Source organism: Heterocephalus glaber, unplaced genomic scaffold, assembly GCF_053883595.1.
Source record: "Heterocephalus glaber isolate CG9 unplaced genomic scaffold, H.glaber_assembly_v1.0 deba00001606, whole genome shotgun sequence".
Taxonomy (NCBI): domain Eukaryota; kingdom Metazoa; phylum Chordata; class Mammalia; order Rodentia; family Bathyergidae; genus Heterocephalus; species Heterocephalus glaber.
In genome coordinates this window covers 11,733,034-11,751,171 of record NW_028258377.1, presented here as the reverse complement: position 1 = coordinate 11,751,171, position 18,138 = coordinate 11,733,034, and the positions used below count along the sequence as shown (strand labels likewise).

At 54.9% G+C, this 18,138-nt stretch overlaps 1 protein-coding gene across 1 annotated transcript; it reads right to left on the bottom strand.

The window, feature by feature from the left end:
• Positions 1 to 6,347: 6,347 nt before the first annotated feature.
• On the bottom strand, positions 6,348 to 17,726 carry Pitx1 (paired like homeodomain 1). The gene is made up of 4 exons (XM_087194737.1): positions 17,333 to 17,726; positions 11,479 to 11,715; positions 9,029 to 9,261; positions 6,348 to 7,066 (listed from the first exon to the last, which is right to left on the bottom strand). The coding sequence occupies exons 2-4, from the start codon at positions 11,645 to 11,647 to the stop codon at positions 6,524 to 6,526; spliced, it is 945 nt and encodes a 314-aa protein (XP_087050863.1). The 5' UTR covers positions 11,648 to 11,715; positions 17,333 to 17,726; the 3' UTR covers positions 6,348 to 6,523.
• Between the last annotated feature and the right edge of the window lie 412 nt (positions 17,727 to 18,138).

Sequence of the window (18,138 nt, the reverse complement as noted above, 5' to 3'; positions counted from 1 at the left end):
TCCATTAAGCTTATTGGTACATTTTAGGTATAAAATACAGTTATATTCATCATTGGGATCTTGTACCTTTACATGAGTTCACGTGCTTTTGATTTGCATTTTTGACAATTAGTGGTGCTGAACATCTTTTCTTATACTTGTTGGCCATTTATATATCTTTTTTTTAGAAATGTTTGTTCAAGTCCTTTGCCCATTTCTGAACTGGGGTTTTTCATTGTTCAGATACACTTTGGAAAGCAGTGCCAAGAGCTGCTGTGCCAAGAGGAAAGAAAGGGTGAGTGGAGTAAGAAGGACAGAAGCAAGAGAGGAAAGGAGTAGGGAGAAGGAGAAACGGTTGAGGAAAGCTTCTGCAGTGTGGGGCACAAGGAAAGCAGCCCTTTAATTTTTTATTCAGCAAATATTTATCGAGCACTTGCTGTGTGGTCTTGCTTCTCCAGCCAGGTGTCACTGTCTATGTGTGTGACTCAGTTCCTCATTCTGGCTCTCTGCAGTGACCCTGTGGCCTCCAGGAGCCAGGGCTGGGAGTAGTTAAGCCCATAGGCTCTGTGGTCAGGCAGGGTAGGCTTTGAGTTCCTAACATGGAGCATGCATGCCTTTGGACAAATTACATCTGCCCCCTGAGCCTCACCTTCTCCATCATAAAATGAGGCTAGGACTAGAAATAAAATATGTAAAGTGCATGGCAAGGGACAGCACAGAGACATGTGCCTGAGTCAGCCAGAGCAGCTTTTGTCCTCTGAGAAGGCCATCCTGCCCTCTCTCCTTCTCTACATGCAGGTTCAGTCTCAACCTAGAGCTACTCCTCCGAGGGTCTGATTCATGGAATCATGGTCCCTCCAACTGACTGCCTCCCGAGGGCCCCATCTCCTGAGCACCAGCAGCCACTTCCTAGGTAGACACTTGTTCTGAGCAATGCTAGCCAGTCAGGAGGCAAGATGTAGAGACCTACTAAGGCAGAGCAAGAGTGCAAACAGTGGGGTTTCCATGATGGTGGACAAGAAGGCAGGACTGGCAGAGGCTGGAGGACTGGAAGGGCTACCCAAGAGGCAGAGACTGCAACACCTAGCTAGGAAATGAGAAACTGGAATATGATGGGTGGAATTCCAATTTCTGGGCTGATATTACAGGGTCTTTTGTTCACTATGGCTTTCTCTGTCCTCCATTGATCATGCCCCATGCCCTCTCTGCTTTCACATAGCTCTGAGCTCAGAAGACAAATCCTGAGGTCTAGGACCTTTCCTTTCTCTCTCTTGGAGCCCAGCTAAACTCAGTGGATTAAGTGTTTTTAAATTTCCAAGTCAGACACAGTGGTGTACTCCTGTCATCTCAGATTCCCCAGAGTCTGAAAAGAAAGATCACAATGTAAGTTCAAGGCCAGCCTGGTAACTTAGTGAGACCTTCTTTCAAAAGAAATAAAAAGGGATGGGAATATAGCTCAGTGGTAGAGCACTTGCCTAGCAAGTATGAAGCCCTGAGTTCAATTCCTAGTATCATCAAAAACAAAAATTATTTCCTTTCTTGCCTGAATACAAATGTGATTCATTTTAGGGTAGTGGGTAGCACAGTGGGTGGTAGAAGCAGGGGCCTTGATCAGAGGGCCTAAGTGCAAGTTCTAACTCTATCTCTCATTAGCTGGTCTGCCTTGGGCAACCTATTGATCTCCTCTGAGCTTCAGATTCTTTCTGTGAAAAATAAAGATAATAAGCTCCTCCCCCATGAGTTTGCTATGAGGAGCAGGAGCTATAATTCTTGTAAAGTACTTGTATGGGGCCTATGCTCAGTAAGGGCCTCCTGTTAGCAATTGATAACATGATATACAAACAAAAAGTGTTCAGGCATCTTCAACCCAGGCTGCCCAGAGCCTTTCAAGGAGAACCATACATCTGCTCTCATGGCTCCTATCTGGGCACTGACCAGCCTGCTCTGCCTCTCCCCAGATGCCTAGCAAACAGTGGGAATTGGTCCTCGTACCTCTGAATTTCCCAGGGCCTGGCCTGTGGAGGATGGTGAGGAAACTGGACCCCTAGGCAATAGGCTGGGTTACTGAGGGCCCAAGTCTAGGATTTTTCCTGGGTGAGGTGGGAGAGGGTGGGTGGGTGTGGTCAGTAGGACTGTCTGTCAGGACACATATGACAGGGCCTGGGAGCTGGAGGAAGGAAAATCAGGTTGAACCCCAAAGAATGTTTTCAGGAATGACTGCTGAGAAACTTTCACAGAGAAGCCTATTAATGCAGAAGGGTAGGGGCAATGCCCTTCAAGGGAGATCCACCTTAATTATAAGTAGTACTATCAATGATAGCCATCTCTTTTTTTTGTTTGTTTGTTTGTTTTTTGGTACTGGGGATTGAACTCGGGACCTTGCGCTTGTGATGTGAGGCAGGCACCGGAACCACTGAGCTAAACCCCCGGCCCATTGATAGCCATCTCTTGAGTGCTTTGTGTGTGACAGCACCATCGCTAAAGCCTAGCTCACTTAATTCTTTTAGCAACAGGGAAAAGTGATTATTTCCTTTTGTGGCAGAAGAAAAGAGGGGCTCAGAGATGTTAATTAAGTTGCTCAAGGCAACTCAGAAAGGGAGGCAGAACTCACATACCTGCTTTCAAAAACAACAGCAAGGGCCAGGGATTTAGCTCAGTGGTTTCGCCGCCTGCTGCGCAAGCAAGCGCAAGGACCCGAGTTTGATCCCTGGTACCAAAAAAAAAAAAAAGGAAAAACAACAGCAAAAGTTCCTATGGATTCTAGAGCTGCATAACTAGCCCAGAAAATGGGGGAGACTTAGGGGCATCAGACCCCCTCCAGCCCCATTTCCCACACTGGCCCTCTTGGTGACTGAAGCCCGGCTGCTACATCAGTTGGAATGGAAGTGGGGGGCAGCAGGCTCAGGCATGTGGTGCTGAAGGGCAACACAGAGCCACCTCCAGGACTGGCACTCCTGGGCACTGTCCCTTCCAGGGCAGATCTTCTAGCTGTGGCTTCTCCAACCCCCCCAGGCTCTGATAGCTAAGCTGAGGCCTACTGAGGTCCAAAGGGAGGCTTCTGGGCTGACTAGGACTACTGTGATGCCAAGGGATGTGACTTCATTCCCCTTCTTCAGTGACCAGGCTCTGTAAGGGTTGTGCTCAGTGGGCTATCCTTTCTTTTTAGTGCCCACCGTGCCTTGGTGTGTGGGGGGGGTCCGCTTTCTTATACTCCTATCCCTAACTTATGGCATCTCTAAACTTGCAGCCTCATTTTGGGGCTCATTTTGTGAGAGCTAGGTAAAAACAAATTTGCTTGACTTTCTTGGGGGCTAGAAGAAATTAGGATCTCATCAAGGTCAGAAACCCACCCCTCTGTTGCCCTTGGTGGTTCGCATGGGGCAGCCCACTGCTGAGGGCAGAGTGGGCACTGACTGGGTTTGAACTTGCCTCAGCATTTCCTCCTGTGGACAAGTGACCTAATGTCTAAGCCTGGGGCCTCATCAGGGAAAGGGGATGAGGACCCTTCCTCACAGGGCTGTTGCAGTTATAGGGGCCCATCTGTGAGGTGGGTGCACTTAGCAAGGATTCTGGACCTTTTGCTGGTCCAATAAATGTTAGTGCTTGCTATGGAGGACAGAGATAGAGTTACGCCAGCAGAACAACCTTGTTTGACCACTCTGTTGGAGGCAGGACTTTCATTTATTCTTGCTCATGGTACCATTGTTTCTTTGGTTCAATTTGCAATTATAGTACGCACGTGTTTGTTTACTTGTCCAGGAGAGCAGGCCCCATGTCTGTTTCCCACTGCCCGATCACTGGCACCAGTAGCAGGAGTACTGTCAATATTGAATGACAGCCCCTTCCCCAATCTTCTCCAGGCAGAGCAGCTCTCAGAGGACATGGATTTGAGTGGTCTCTGTCTTTCCTAAGTCCCTCCAGAGATGGCTGCAGCTGGGAAGGGCTACATGCTCTGCCTGTGCCAGCCACAGAGCAGCTGGTGAGAAGAGCTGGCTGGGGCCAAGGCTGGTTCTTACACTCACCTGGAAGGCCATGACCAAGATGGGTGATGGGGTTGTTCTGGGACAACTTCTGCCATCCACAGTCTGTGGCTGTCTGGCCTGTCTCCTCACAGCCACACTGCGTCTTCACCAGCACCCTGCATTGTCCTCTTTCACCTGGGGCTGGGCCTGACTTTGGGGAAAGGATTCCTCTCTGCTTCTTACTTTCCACCAGCTCTATCTCCTTCTAGGTCTCTCCTACCTCCGGCCTTCAACTGAAACCAGGGCCCCCAGGCCTTGGCAGATGTGTGGGGCTGGGGGAGGCACCATGAGTCCAGATGTGATTATGTTTATGTTTCCAGAGAGTAGGGTCGAGACTCTGGACTGGAGCTGTTGGGGGAGGGGAGGTCAGGCTGTAGCCCACTGTCCGAGGCTTCCCTCCCCCACATTTCTCCTTCCAGCCTATGTTTCTGGCCCTGTCAACCAAATAACCCTCAAGTCCAAGTCCCGAAGTCAGGCTGAACCATCCTCCAGGGAGGGCCTCTTCATCGCTCATCTGAAGGTGAGAAGAGCAGTGGAAGGACATTTGGCTGTGGAATCTCAAAGCCTGCTGGCTCCATGTAACCTTGGCTCAGTTGGAGTTTCATGGAGCCTAGGTTGGGGGTATAAAAGGGGTAACACTCCTGACCTCAGGTAAGTGTTGACCTGCTTTGAGAATGTGTGCACAGAACTCCTCAGCTCTTAGCTCATGAAGGAGCCAGTGGTTGTGCACCATCACAGCTCCAGACAGTCCAGCTCCAGGGTTAGTGCCAGTCCCCACCATGAGGTGATTCTGAAGCTGAAACGTCAACCCCTCCTTCCTCCCCTGCTGCAGCTGCAAACATTTTGTTCTGCCATTAGAAGTGACTTACTTAAGGGAAGCAGAATTTTACAGGCAGTTTACAGGCTGGTCTTGTTCAGTAGTTTCCAAAAGCCAGGGGAGGGCGGAGGCGACCAGCAGCCCCCATAAGTTGGGTTGGAAGGGAAGTGAAAAGTGAGTCCTGTGTGATGGACACTTTCTCCAGCCCAGCCGGCCTAGCTGTGTGCTCCAGGGTGGGATCTAAGCTCCCTGGGGCATTAGGGTGAAAGGCAGAGGAAAGCTCAGGCTGGCTAGGCTCCGATGGTAATAAGACCAAAGGAGAAAAGGTAACCCTGCCCCTAAAGAGGCTCTTAAAGGTCCCCACCCCGACGTTCTGGGCAATCAAGGCCCCCATAATACTCTGGGGTGGGCGGCCTCGACAGTCATCGGTCATCATCGAAGACACAGCTTGTACAATTTGGAGCCCAAGGTGGAGGGTCCTGTAGGGCTGCTAGCGCTGTGTCCAACAGGCTGCTCACCGGCAGCAGGCTCGGAGAGCTCAGAACGCCGGGTTGAACAGGTCAGGAATGGCAGTGGGGAAGCGGGGGTAGGGGAACCCTATTGAGGGCTGCCACGATCCTTTGCAATTCCCCGTGGTCTCGTGGTCTTGGGTGACACAGTTTCGTTTGTCAGCCTCCCTTTTCAGCCAAATGAAGCAGTCAGGGCCCAGCAGTGCTTTAGCACGCTCGGACTATGGTTTTAATAGACGTACATGGACAAGTCGATATAGACAGATTTATAATTCTATACAGTCAGTCCGACATACACAGGGACGCTGTAAACAGGGGCGCGGGCCGGAGAGCGGGTGTGCAAAGTGGGCGCGGGCCCTAGGGCCGCGCCCCGCACTCTCCTGGCTCCACTCTTGCACGGAGGACAGGGAGGGGGCTGTTCCCGGGACAGGGGGCCACCTACTGGACCGGGAATGGAGCCGGGGCCTCGCTCTGCGGCTAAGCTCGGGGCTAGGATGCTCAGAGAGCACTCCCCTTCCTCCTGCCTTGTCTGCTCGGCCAGCTGTGGCTCCGTGGCTGCATTAACATATGCGCTCGGGGCGGCGAGGGCTCTTCGGGATGCGTCTGGGCCTGTGCGAGCCGACGGCGAGGGCCCGAACCCCGGCAGCGGGCGGCGTCATCCCCAGCCCAATACCCGCTCCAAGCCGAATCCGATTGGAGCTGCGCTCGGCCGGGCCCAGCTGGGAGAGGGAGTCTTGGTTCGTGTGCGGGGCAGAGGCGGAATCCCAGGCCCATCCAAGCTCCGTATATTGGATTCGAAGGTGGCCGCTCAGGCTGGGCCGCGGAATTCGAGGGCGTCCTCTCCCGGCCGCCCGCTAGGCGCTCGCTTTCCGTGCCGAGTTGGCTCCGCAGAGAGGGCCGCCGGGCCTGTGAGACGAGCGCACACCACCCGCGCCATCCCGAGGGAAATTGCAACTCATCCATTTTTTTTCGCGGCACTTTTCTCCGACTTTGTTTTGTTTTTTGTTTTTTGTTTTTTTTGGAGGGCAGAGTGGGGGCCCGGAAAAGGAAACACAAAACCAACCTGGAGGTGGGGAGGTGAAAAGGAGGGGGCTACCCAGGCGCAAGGTCCGAGATGGCGAGCCGAGCCCCGCGAGCGTCCTCCGCGCCCGCCCCGCACCGCGCCGGCCGTCGGCTCGCGTGGCCTGGCTGGGCGGTCAGCTGTTGTACTGGCACGCGTTGAGCCCCGAGGCCGGGCCTTGCAGGCCGCCGTAGCCGAACGACGAGTGCTGCTTAGATTTGAGCCTGAGGCTGGCTAGGCTCGAGTTGCACGTGTCCCGGTAGACGCTGTAGGGAGAAGCGGGTGTGCCATATGGGCAGGCGCCCGGTGACATGGCCGAGTTAAGCGAGGAGCTGGTGAGGTTGTTGATGTTGTTGAGGCCCGAGTTGGGCATGCCGGGCACTGCGCCCGGGCCCATGCTGGATGGCATGGTCATGGAGGAGATGGAGCTAGGTGCCGAGAACATGGACTGCGACGACAGCGGGCTCATGGAGTTGAAAAAAGTGAAACTCTTAGTGGACAGCGGCGCTGGTGCCAAGCTCTTGGCGGCCCAGTTGTTGTAGGAGTAGCCGGCGGCGTACACGTCCTCGTAAGGTTGCACCAAGCCACTGAACTGCGGCACGTATCCGCCCTTGCACAGGTCCAGCTGCTGGTTACGCTCGCGCTTCCGCCACTTGGCTCGCCTGTTCTTGAACCAGACCTGGGGAACGGGCGGGAGAAAGGTCAGGGCTGCCGAGGGCGGGAAGGGCCCCTCATCCCTCTCCTCCCAGCCATCCGGAGCCTTCCTCGAGCTTCCTTCTCTCCAAATATCGTTCCTTTCCTTTCACGGATGTTTCTGTCCCTACCTTCTCTCTATAATAGTTCCTCTCCTGTCTCCAGGAAAATAGTATTTTTTTCTTCTTTCGACCTTTATCTTTTTCTCCAAATTAAATCTGTTTTCTTCTTCTAATAGGGATTCCTTTTTGCTTTAACAAATATTCGTTTTCCTCCTCTCAACCGGTCTGCCCTCTGCCTTCTCGCCCAAACCGGTCCCTTTCTATACTCTAAATATTCCAAACATTTTCTTTTTCTCAGATACTAAGGGTACTTTTTTCTTGCCTGAAACAAATGACTCTCCATCTCCAATTCTAGTCTAATTTTCATCGCTCAAATAGTCTGTTCTCATCTTTATTGGTAATGTTGGATATTTTCATTTTTGCCCTAAATGTTTATCCCTATCTGAACCTTTCTTCTTTCTCAGTCTATTTTCTTCTTTATCCTTCATTTTTTATCCTTTTGATTCTTCTCCAAATATTTAGTTTTTTCCTTTTTCCAAATATCTGACCTTTACTTCTTCTTAGTTGTTTTTCTAAAATCTTGATACTTTTGCTTCTCCCTTAAATATGTAATTTCTTTCTGCCACTTAAACACACACCAAATATGTTTCTCTGCAAATATTTAATTTCCTTTAGTACTAGTTTCTCTCTAATCTCCTTCATTCTCTCCCAAAATTTGTTAAGAACCTCTTTTTTCCCCAATTGCCAGATGGTTCCCTGTCCTCACCAATCAGCCCACCCAATGAATATACCCTGCTCTCCCTGACCTTTCCTTCTCCAGCTCCAAGGCTGTTTCCCCTCAGCTTATCCCAGGGGCCCCTGCATCTCAGCTTCCCCCAAGCCCCAGTACTGACTCTGATTCTATCTCCTCCCCACCCTGCCACCATAAACCTGGGCAGAACTAAAGTTCAGGACTACTGAGTCCAATATCTTCACTCCAAGTCCCACCAGGCTGGCCAGCTTGACTGGGGAAGGGTGAAGATGGGTTATAGCAGGGAGTCTGTGGACCAGGTGGGACTTTGGTCTGGCTTAGGATGTGCTCCTAATATCTGATTAAATATTTGTTCACCCAGAGAAGAAATGATTCCCTTACTTCTCCTTCAGGAAAACCTTGTGTTTACTGACCACCAAATGGTGAGATGAAGGGGAATACAATCTGGTCTTGGGTCTGAGACATTATATCCCAAAAGGGACTACTGGGAGAGCCACTCCGACACCAGCCCCCCCATCCAGGGTGACCCCCCAGACTTACAGTGGTAAGTAATATAAGGCCGAGAGTACAGCTAGTGCCTGGCTGGATGGCCAGGGAAGGTGGAGCCCATCCTGAGATTCTGGAGACGTCCAGAATGAAACCATTGCTCCAAGAAATTTTGGACCCAAACCCAGGCACCTTTCAGGCCTCTTTGAGGCAGCTAGGCAGGACCAGTCTTTCCCTTTCGTTTTTGGAGAAAGGCTGCTGAACCAGAGGTCCCCAGTAGCCGGGAATCCTTTGCCAATTTTTGGCCCTGAGTATCCCGTAACATGCGAATGCATCCTGGGGTCTCCGTGGCATGGGAGAGCCCCATGGGAGCCTCAACCTCTGGCAGGGGCTGCAGTAGAGCCCAAGAGTCAGGTAAGAGTTGGGAAGTGGCAGCAGCCAGGGGCGCTAGCAGCCTAGGGGCCTAGCAGACAAGGGGTGGCCAGTTTAAGGTGGGGTCTCCGGTGGAGGGCGGGGAGCCGGGGAGCCGGGGAGCCGGGTAGAGTAGTGGGAGAGTGAAAGTGTGATTGCAGTCTTGGCTTCCGAGGGCTGCCACCGCCTGCCTGCAGCCCTGTACACGGGCCCCCTCACACGCGCTTCCCTCGCTCACCCGCACGCGCGGCTCGGTAAGGTTGGTCCACACAGCGATCTCCTCCCTCATGCTCATGTCGGGGTAGCGGTTCCTCTGGAACGTGGCCTCCAGCTCTTGTAACTGCTGGCTTGTGAAGTGCGTGCGTTGCCGCCGCTGTTTTTTCTTTTTGGCTGGGTCCTCAGCGCCACCGCAGCCCGCGCCGCCCGCGCCACTGTCTTCGGGCCCCTTGGATTCCCCGCCGCGCTCCTTTTCTGCAGCAGGCAGGAACGGGCGTGGGTCACCTTGGGTTTATGCCCTGTGGCACCCGGTCCCGGCTCTACCGAAATGCCGGCGGTCAGCGCTGGCGGCCCTCCCTCCCGCCAGGGGCCCTGGGAGAGGTCCCAATTTCAAAGAACTGCCTGGTGCTGGTCGCCCATAGGCACCACAGGTCTAGCAGGCTGCAGAGAAGAGCCCAGAGCTGGAGCCTCCGGCCTTTGGTTCCTGGCTGGTCAGGGCCTGCTTCCACAGCTCGGCTCAGGCTCCGGCCCAGCTACTCCTGTCATCCACAAATGCACAGCTTTTTCTGGCGCTTTGGGTTCTAAATCTGAGGGAAGGGGGTGTCTGCTTTTTCTGAAATAGATCTTTCCAGACTGAAACTAGTGGTCAGTGGGGTCTGAGCCAGGAGTCCTGAAAACTCTCTACTTATTTTTCTCTCCAGGGCTGAGTGGGAGCCCCAACACAGAGGGTTCCCGACCTAACTTGCAGGCCTCCAGTCCCAAGGCCTAGAAAATGCAACTGCAGCCTAGAGAGACATATCCAAGTGACTTTGGCCTTCAGCCTCTCTTTCTTTAAAGCTAAGCAAAACACATGCAGTCATAGAAACACTGAAACATAAAGAAAAAGAATTTTAAAACAAAACACAGAAGCCCAGAAAAGTTCCCAGGTCTCTGCCTAAAAACACAGAGAAGGTCACAAATTCTCAAAAACAGGCAGGTAGAAACAGAGCAAATGTAAATGAAGAAGCCAGAAACCGTGCAAACACACCTCTAACTAAATACAAAGCTGTACGTGTATAAACTCCAGGCAGACAGACACATTTATTTCTCTGGGATTTAAAAAAAATGCACCTATCATTGTAGATGAAGTTTGAACCCCTTTCCAATAACACCCTTGTAGACATAATTTTTAAATCTCAAAGAAACACAACATTATATTTAGATAATTTTAATTCCCAAAATAACACCGCTGTAAATGGATTTTTGAGAAAATCTCGGAGAAATACGCCATTTTGGATTAACTTTTTAAAAATCGCTCCAATTTTGCATGTAGATATTTTGAATTCCAGAGAAATACATCTAGCTTATTAATCTTTCAAAATAAAAGTACAGTTAAAGTCATTAATTTATATTGATAAATTTAGTTTAAAAAATCAAACTATGTTTCTCTGTGTTTTAAAAATAAGAACCAACTAAACACCACGCGTAAAACTTTTGAAAACAAAAGTACAGCAGCCTTTATTATCTCTTAACCAAAACAGGTAAAGTCGCTTAGAGATGCAAAACAGAAACAAACAGAGATTTACAACGCGGAAAGAAACATTCAGCGGTGGATTAAGAAATGAGCGCAAAAGAGGCGCCCGCGGACTGGGGAGCCCGGAGTTCGGAGGCTACGCCGAGTTAGGGCTGCGCGCTCCGAGAGAGTCGGGCGCCCTGAGTGGCCCGGATTCGCCGGGCCGCTGCCCCAACACCCACTCTCCAGTTTAGCTCGCGGCTGGGGAAAAGACTTGAACTCTCGGACAAATATCGCGAAGGGAGACGTGCCCAAGCCGAGAAGAAGCCCTGGCTGGATTGCCTGGTGGCTCTGAGCTCTGATCGCGCAAGTGGGCTGGGATCCCCGGATCCGGGTTCGGCTGGCTTTGCTGGGAGTCGGGACGCACCCCTCCGGCCTGCTCGCCTTCGCTGTCCCCGGTATCTTCCTTTTACTTGATGTTCCCCTCTCCACCCCTCAATTTGCTTTGCCCGCCCTCCCCTCTCTTCCGTCTCTCCCTCTCCATCTGTAACTCCCCTCCCCCTCGTCCGACCCGGGGTCTGCCCCCTCTCCATCTCTGGGCACTTTCTCTGGTCCAGTCACCCACATCCCCTAATCGGTCTGCTTCTCTCCTTTGGTCCCAGCGGCTCCTCAGCGCGCGCCCAGTTGCGCAAAGCCAACTTTTCCTCCTCCCGTTCTCTTTGCCCCTGATCAAGATGGGCTGTCAGTCCACCCCTCTGGTTGTAGACTTGTGCATCTGCCGGTCCCTTGGCGCCCGGGAGCAGAGTGGAAGTGCCTTCGCGCGTGTGTATTTCCATGTTCACCATGAGATGGAGACCGGGAAAAAGGAAGGTCCCGACTTTCCTGGGGCGAAGAGGAACGGGCTTTCGCAGCCCGGGCGCCAGGCCCTCTCCCGGCTCCCGCGTGGGCTCAGTGCGCGCCGCGCGGAACCCCGCGCTTACCTGGCAGCTCCGTGTCCGACGACTCGCTGGCAGAGTTCTCTAGTGGCTCGCGGGGGTCCGCGGCGCGGGCCAGATGGAAGGTGGGCCCCATATCATGCGGTGGCGGCGGCGGCGGCCGGAGCCCCTCTGGCAGCCGCTCCAGGCTCATGCCCCCCTTGAAGGCGTCCATGAAGGTGGAGACCGCGGCGGGCGCTCCGGGGGCCGGGGCTGGGCGCGCCCGGCCGCCCAGGCTGCGACCTGCGGGGACAAGAGCGTGGCGCCTAAGCGGCTGCCCCTCAGGGCTGCCCGCGCCCGCAGCGACGCCGCGCCCGCTCCATGGACTGCCCGGGGCTTCGGGGCCGGGCGGGCGGCGGCGGATATTCGCGACCGGGCGCCTGGCTCCGCGCTCCGCACTGCGCTCCCGCCGCTCGGGCCTCAGCCGCCCGCCCGGCCCCGGCTTCGGCTCAGGCTCCCGATCCGGGGCCGGTTTCTAAGGCTCCGGACCGCGCCGGCAGTGTCTGTCTTAAAGCGACAGCACGCACCGCCAGGTTCCAGCAGTCCCTGCGCCAGGGGTGGTGGGTGGGGTGGGCCTGGGTGGGAGGGGGCTGGGGAGGGAGCGAGTGAGCGAGCGGAGCAGCGCGGGCGGAATCCAGCCCCGAGCCGCCCGCGCCGCCGCGCCCTCTCCGCCGCCCTCCCTCCCTCCTGGCCTCGCCCGCTCCCTCCCCCTCCGCAGCCACCTTCCCGCCGCCTCCCCGCCCCCCGCGGCCGCGCCGCGCCTCTCCCTCCTTCCCCGGTGACACACCGACTTCTCCCTTGGCCTCACAAAAGAAATGCATCTGGCCTACAAGTCCCGCGCGGCTCGTGGCCACCTCAGGCCCCAAATAACTTGTTTCGCTTTGAGTCAACTCCTGTTTGGGCCTCCTCGAAGTCTCCAGCCGCTGTCGTGAACAGCTCAGGACGGCAAGTACGGTCGCCAAACAGGATTGCGCTCCTTCGAGCCACAGCGACAGGGCGGGGGCAGAGCGCGGGCCCGTTCCGGCAGCTCCCAGCGGAGTCCTCGTCGAGGGGCCGTCGGCCCCTCCTTCCCGGGCCTCTTCTCCCCGGGAACTCAGCCCGACTGAGTGACAGCAGCCTGAGCTCTAATGGGCCCCCGATGCTGCCTCCTAATTAGCTTGGACCCTCTCTCCCTTAAGGCCGCTGCTCCTCAGGCCTCTCTCTCTGCACCGAAGTCAATTTTCCGGGATTGGGATAGAAATGATGGCTTCTAATCAGACGAAACGTTTCTCCTGGCTCTAGGCCGCTAGTGAGTTCAGCAGGAGACCCCAAGAGCCCAGCCAGGCCCCATTGCCTTTTCTATCTCTCCCCTTGTTTTGCACCTTCTAAGGCCAGTCAGGCGCTGGGCTTGGCAGCAATAGGGTTGGCCTTGGCAGCCTCCGTGCTCCTGTGTGTGTGTGTGTGGGGGGTAGTTTTGTCCCACCCTCCAGGTGGTGGTCCCAGTTCCCAAGGGTTCAATCACAGGCCTGGTAGGCCAGGTTACTGCTGTCTCCCAAGGATAGGCGGGCAGCTCAAAAAGCCTTCAGTCTTCCAGGTTCTATTACCTCGTGGTAGTAAGGTGTGGCTCCAGGAGGCCCTGGCCAGCCACAGGTGGAGATATTACCCTTACAGCTCCCAGGAGTGATCCTTCCTTAAGTCCTCCCGCTTAAATGAAGTTTGTCCAAGGATTTTGCTCAACAATTGTTAACTGGCCCGGAGACCTCTGCATCTTGAGCAAACACCACAGCTGGGGCCATAGGGCGAGGCCCTGACCTGCTTCTCTGACCACAGCGGGACCCCAGGTTGCCTCTGCCCCTCACCTGCTGACCAGCTCCACCAGACACAGCAGCTAGGTAGGACAATGAGCTGCAGGGAGAACTTCCCTGCTCTCTAGGCCTAGTGCCCTTACCTCAGAAAGCAGGGCATCCTCATGTCTTCCTGGGGTTCCTGCTTGGACTAAATGTAGGGATGTCAGGATCTGGGGGCCTCTGCAGGCTCTGTCTTCCCCCAAAGCCCATTAGAAGGAGGCACCCAGGCCCCAGGCTGAACTATGGGTGTGGACTGTGGGGCAAAGGCAGTCACAGAGGGTGAAACTGAGCCTTCCTCAAACTCCCTTGGCCTCAGCCAGAGGAGCCCAGCTCCAGGCTTTGGAGATAGGGCACAGCTCTTTACAGCCTATCCCAGTGGTGGCGAACCTATGGCACTGCCTGAAGCAGGGGGTTATCACTAAAAACTCTAAAAGGTTTGCCACCACTGGCCTAGTCCATTTTCACAAGGTATCTGACTCCAGGAGGTAAAGCCTGAGGTATATATAGAGAGGGAGCTTCTCAGGAAGTCCAGTTAGGAAGGCCCAGGGACTCCTGCCTTTTCCTTCCAAGTTGAGATCCCCAGGATGAAATTAGTCTTGGTCAGGGGGAGAGGAACAGGGGGAAGCATAATTGTCCAGCACTTGCCCTTAGCTCCACCTTTTACCACATTTCTTGGCTGAGTCTCTGGCAGCATCAGACACCTCCTTTCAAGGAGATATCCAGGTACTGGGTGGGAGTGCCCCTTCACACACTATCCTCCTTGGGTCTGCCTTACCTACATGACAGCCTGGATGCACAAAGGCCACAGGAGTGAGCATGCATATCCGTACTGCACTTCCACACAGGTATACACACACATATGTGCTGCTGCTATGAAAGCTGGCTGGTAGGGGATAGAAGATGTGCTTTAAGTCCACTGAATGTCAGGCCAAGGCAAGAAGCACAGCGCACCTCTGGGTGGGGACATGGAATCGAATGGTCAGCCTAAGGGACTGTGAGTCAGGCCTTTCAGGGACTACTTTGTGTCTCGGCCCACCTCCGGCTACTCAGTGTGAGGGGCATACATCTCTCACTATGATTCATTTAGTGCAATTATTGAGCACCTGCTGTGTGCCCCTCTAGGTCCAAGCCTCTGGCAGTGCTCCAGGCAGGCACAATAGTTCCTTTATTTGGAAATCTTGATGCCTGCTGTGTGGATAGCAAGGCCTTCAGACCCTTTGGCAAAGCCCCTTATCCCTATGGGCCTGAGCACCAAAGAGGGGCTGAGGCTAGTCAGGGCTGCCAGGGGAGTCTGTTGTTCAACACTTCTAGGGCCAGGGATTTAGCTCAGTGGTTCTGCTGCCGCCGCTGCTGCCTGCCTTGCTAGCACAAGGTCCTGAGTTCAATCCCCAGTACCAAGACCAAAAAACCAAAAACCACAGGCACTTCTGAACGATGGAAGGGTAAGGAAGGGACTGACTGAGAGGAGGCTATGGCCTGGTTCTGGGTGTTGGCCAGAGTAGGGATCTGGAGGGACTCTGCTTTTGCCCAGCTACAGTCTCCCATTGCTCACTATCCTAGTTTAAATAGAGGCATCTGGCACATTCACACACACACACACACACACACACACACACACACACACACACATGTACATGGAGGGTAGGGGGCAGCAATACTCCCCTGGCTTTGTTGTATGACCTTGGGCATGGCTTGACCAGCACTGTACTTCAAGAAACTCAGTCTAATATGGCAGTGTACCTGCTGCTTCAGCCTCCAGCTCACTTGCTGATGGACCAGACAAGAGGAGAGGAAGAAGGGGACTTACTGGACCATGTCCCCTATCTCTGCCACTCCATCCCTCTCTAGCTACACAGAACCAGCAACCATTCTGTGATTTTTCAAGAAATTTGGGGATTAGGGTCCTGACGAGGCTAGGTAGAGGAGCCAAGGCTGTTGTGAGGGTTGAAGTAGTTACCACAAGGGTCCTTTCTAAAGCTGGCTGACTCAAAACAGACTCTAGGCCCAAGAATGGTTTAGTAATTTAATTTAGGAAGGGTGGTTGGAGGGTCCTCATGGAGGTGGGGGGATCCTTTCACCCACCCATGGGGGTGCCCTGCTCTAATCCTTACTCCCAGAATCAAGGGATTTTAGGAAAAAGGAAGGAATGTGCCATGTCCTGCCCCAGGGCCATCCATGACTCTCTGGGACATTCCAGTCCTAAGCCTCTCAGACCGAAGAGAGGTTCAAACTAGAAAACCCAGTTTTGGGAGTGCAGCAGGACCACCTACCTCTCTGCCTGACCTAAGACCCCCCTCCCCAATAAAAAGTTCTTATTTTTCCAGTATAAGCAATTACTGGGTGAGGGGGACAGGGAGTGCTCAGGTAGAGGCCAGAACAATCTGGATGGATTCATTAGGCTTCTTAAGACCTTTGACTGAAGCCTGTTGCCAATTGGGGTTCCCTAGCATGTCCAAAGGGAGAGCTTGGATGTATTTCGGGCTGGACAGTTGGCGGCCAGGGGCGCACAACGGGAGTATGGAATGCGGAACTTTAAGCAGCTGGTAGGGCCCAGGGCTCTCCTGGCCCATCGCTCATCGCGATGTCTGCAGCACGCTGTCTGGCTTTTGAGAATGGCTGAGCTGAGGGGAAGAAAAGGGTAGGAAAGTACTGTAGCAGCATAGTCACAGCTGGGAGCAGAGAGCCAGCTTGGGCTGCCCCACAGCCTTCTCTTCCCAGGAGCCACTTTCCTGGGAGAAGTACACTCAAAAAGTCTGTCTTGGTGGTCAACAAATGCTGCCTCTGCATCCTAGAATCTTGGCGGCCTGGTCATCACGATCCAGTCCCCCTCTTCTCCTTCCGTGGCAGAGACTTGGAAGCCCAAAGAGGCTGGGGAAGGGAAAGGGGTACGGCAAGTCCTCTTCAGTGCTGTCCCCGCTGCCTGTAGCTTTTGCCCTTACCCTAGACTTCTGTCCTTTGCCATGGCTAACAGCCACCTACCAAGGATGTACAGCAACCTGGGGGTTTCTCCCTCAGGCTCTGGTGGCTTTTATAGGTCACTGGGATGTCAAGAGAATGTCCAAGACTTAATTTCTCTAAGTGGGCTCATATAGTTTTCAGACTCAGGGAATTCCTATGGGCCAGAAAATCTTGGGACTTGGATTTCAGCCTGGGGTTCCCATTACTGCGATCTGGGCTGTGGGGCCCTGGCTTTGCTACAGCATAATGTCTATAATTTAGGAAGCTGGTCAATTTCAGAATCTGGAGACCCGGTTCTAGAGTAGCGGCTGTTGCTCAAAAACACTGTGTCAACAACCAAGCCCCGAGATAGCCGCAGAAACGTCTTTATTGGATTTTTCAGAAGAGCACTTGGGTTTTCTCTCTGGGGAAGGAAAAGCCCAGATCAAGCCAGCAAGGGCAGGCCGCCCTGGGATGGGGGCACTTCTGAGCGCCGCAGCGGGACGTTGGGGTCCGGGGCGAAGAAAGCCGGGGCTCTGGCTGATGTGTGCTGATTTTCTGCGGCTTTGTGCCCGAAAGAACGAACGAATGAAGCGGTTTCGTTTGGGAAAAACACCCTCTTGACGCGAAGCTACGGCCAAAGTGCCAGGCCCTTCAGAGGGGCCAGGATTTCCGCTGGTGGTGGGGCCCCCATCCCTAGGCGCAGCGAGGAGCGGCGGGCGGCCCTCTCGCGGATCTCTTTCTCGCCGAGGCACCCTGCGTCTGGCGCCGCCACGGGAGGCTAAGGGCTTCCCGGGCTTCGCCTTCGCAGAGCCAAAGCCTGCGTCCCCGAGGCTGCTGCCCTCTGGGGGTGGCTGGGGCCGAGGCGCTGGGTGGGCACGTAGGTTAGGTGAGGTAGCACCAGTGACGGCACGGCCGCGGCGCAGGAACCAGCTCCTCGCGCTGCCTCGGTAGTGCCCGACCTTCCGCGCCTTGAGCCCTGTCCCGCGCAGCTGGCCGGACCCCACAAACGCCAAGAGCAAATGGTGCAGACTTAGCCGCCACCTCCCTGCACCCCTCCACCGCGGAGACCCCGCGCCCCTAGCTGAGGCTCTTACCCCACCCGGGCAGCACTGCGTCTGCGGCTCGTTGGGTCCGGGCTCGCCCGCCGCGGACTTTGCCTCCCGTTTCGGCTCCGGCTGGGGCCCCTGATCCAACTTGGCTTCTGGCTCTGAGCGCTGCTACGGTCCCCGCTGGTTCGCTACATCCCAGGGCGAAGGGTCGGGGCTGCCTCGGCACGACCCGCTCCACCAGCCTCCGCCGCCCGTCGCCCGGGGGAAAGGCGGGGACACCGGCCGGGGAGGGGGGAAGGGGGGAGGGGAATCGAGGTGCTCGCCTGGACCGGCGGGGAGGGGCAGTGCGCGGGCCCGCAGGCCAGGGGTCCCGGTATCCTTCCCAGTGCAGGCTCCGGGCTGCGCAACTCCGGCCGGCCGGAGCCCGGGGAGCACACTCCGGACTGCGTGCGCAGGGAGGGGCCCAGCCACTGGCAGACGAAGCCGCTGCGGGTCCCACACGCTTTCTCTCCCTGGGCTCAGTTTCCCACCTGGCACGTGTGGGGCCCGGCCCGACTTCCGTTTAGTCAGGCTCTGGCCGGAATTTCCTGGGGTCCTGCCAGGTGACGCTCAAGCTGGGGTTTTGAGATTCTACCTTTCCCCCTTTCTGCTCAGAGCGTGGCAGACAAGATTGAGGACAGACCCCACGGTTTCTCTGTGTGTAAAGGTGGGGTGTGCTAAAGGTGATCAGCCGCCGGCCAGCCATACTTGGGGTGGAGGGATTCCTTCCTTCTCTCTCTCCAAGCGCTGGCCTGCTGAAGAGAGGGAAGACCCACACCAGGACGACAGACCCTTCTCGGCCCCTTGTCCAG

Excerpts from the sequence above, each read along its gene's own strand:
- Pitx1 (XM_087194737.1), bottom strand. The coding sequence starts at position 11,647 with ATGGACGCCTTCAAGGGGGGCATGAGCCTGGAGCGGCTGCCAGAGGGG. Across the intron at positions 9,262-11,478 it reads GTCGGACACGGAGCTGCCAG|AAAAGGAGCGCGGCGGGGAA; the intron begins GTAAGCGCGGGG and ends TGCCTGCTGCAG. Across the intron at positions 7,067-9,028 it reads TTACCGAGCCGCGCGTGCGG|GTCTGGTTCAAGAACAGGCG; the intron begins GTGAGCGAGGGA and ends CCCGTTCCCCAG.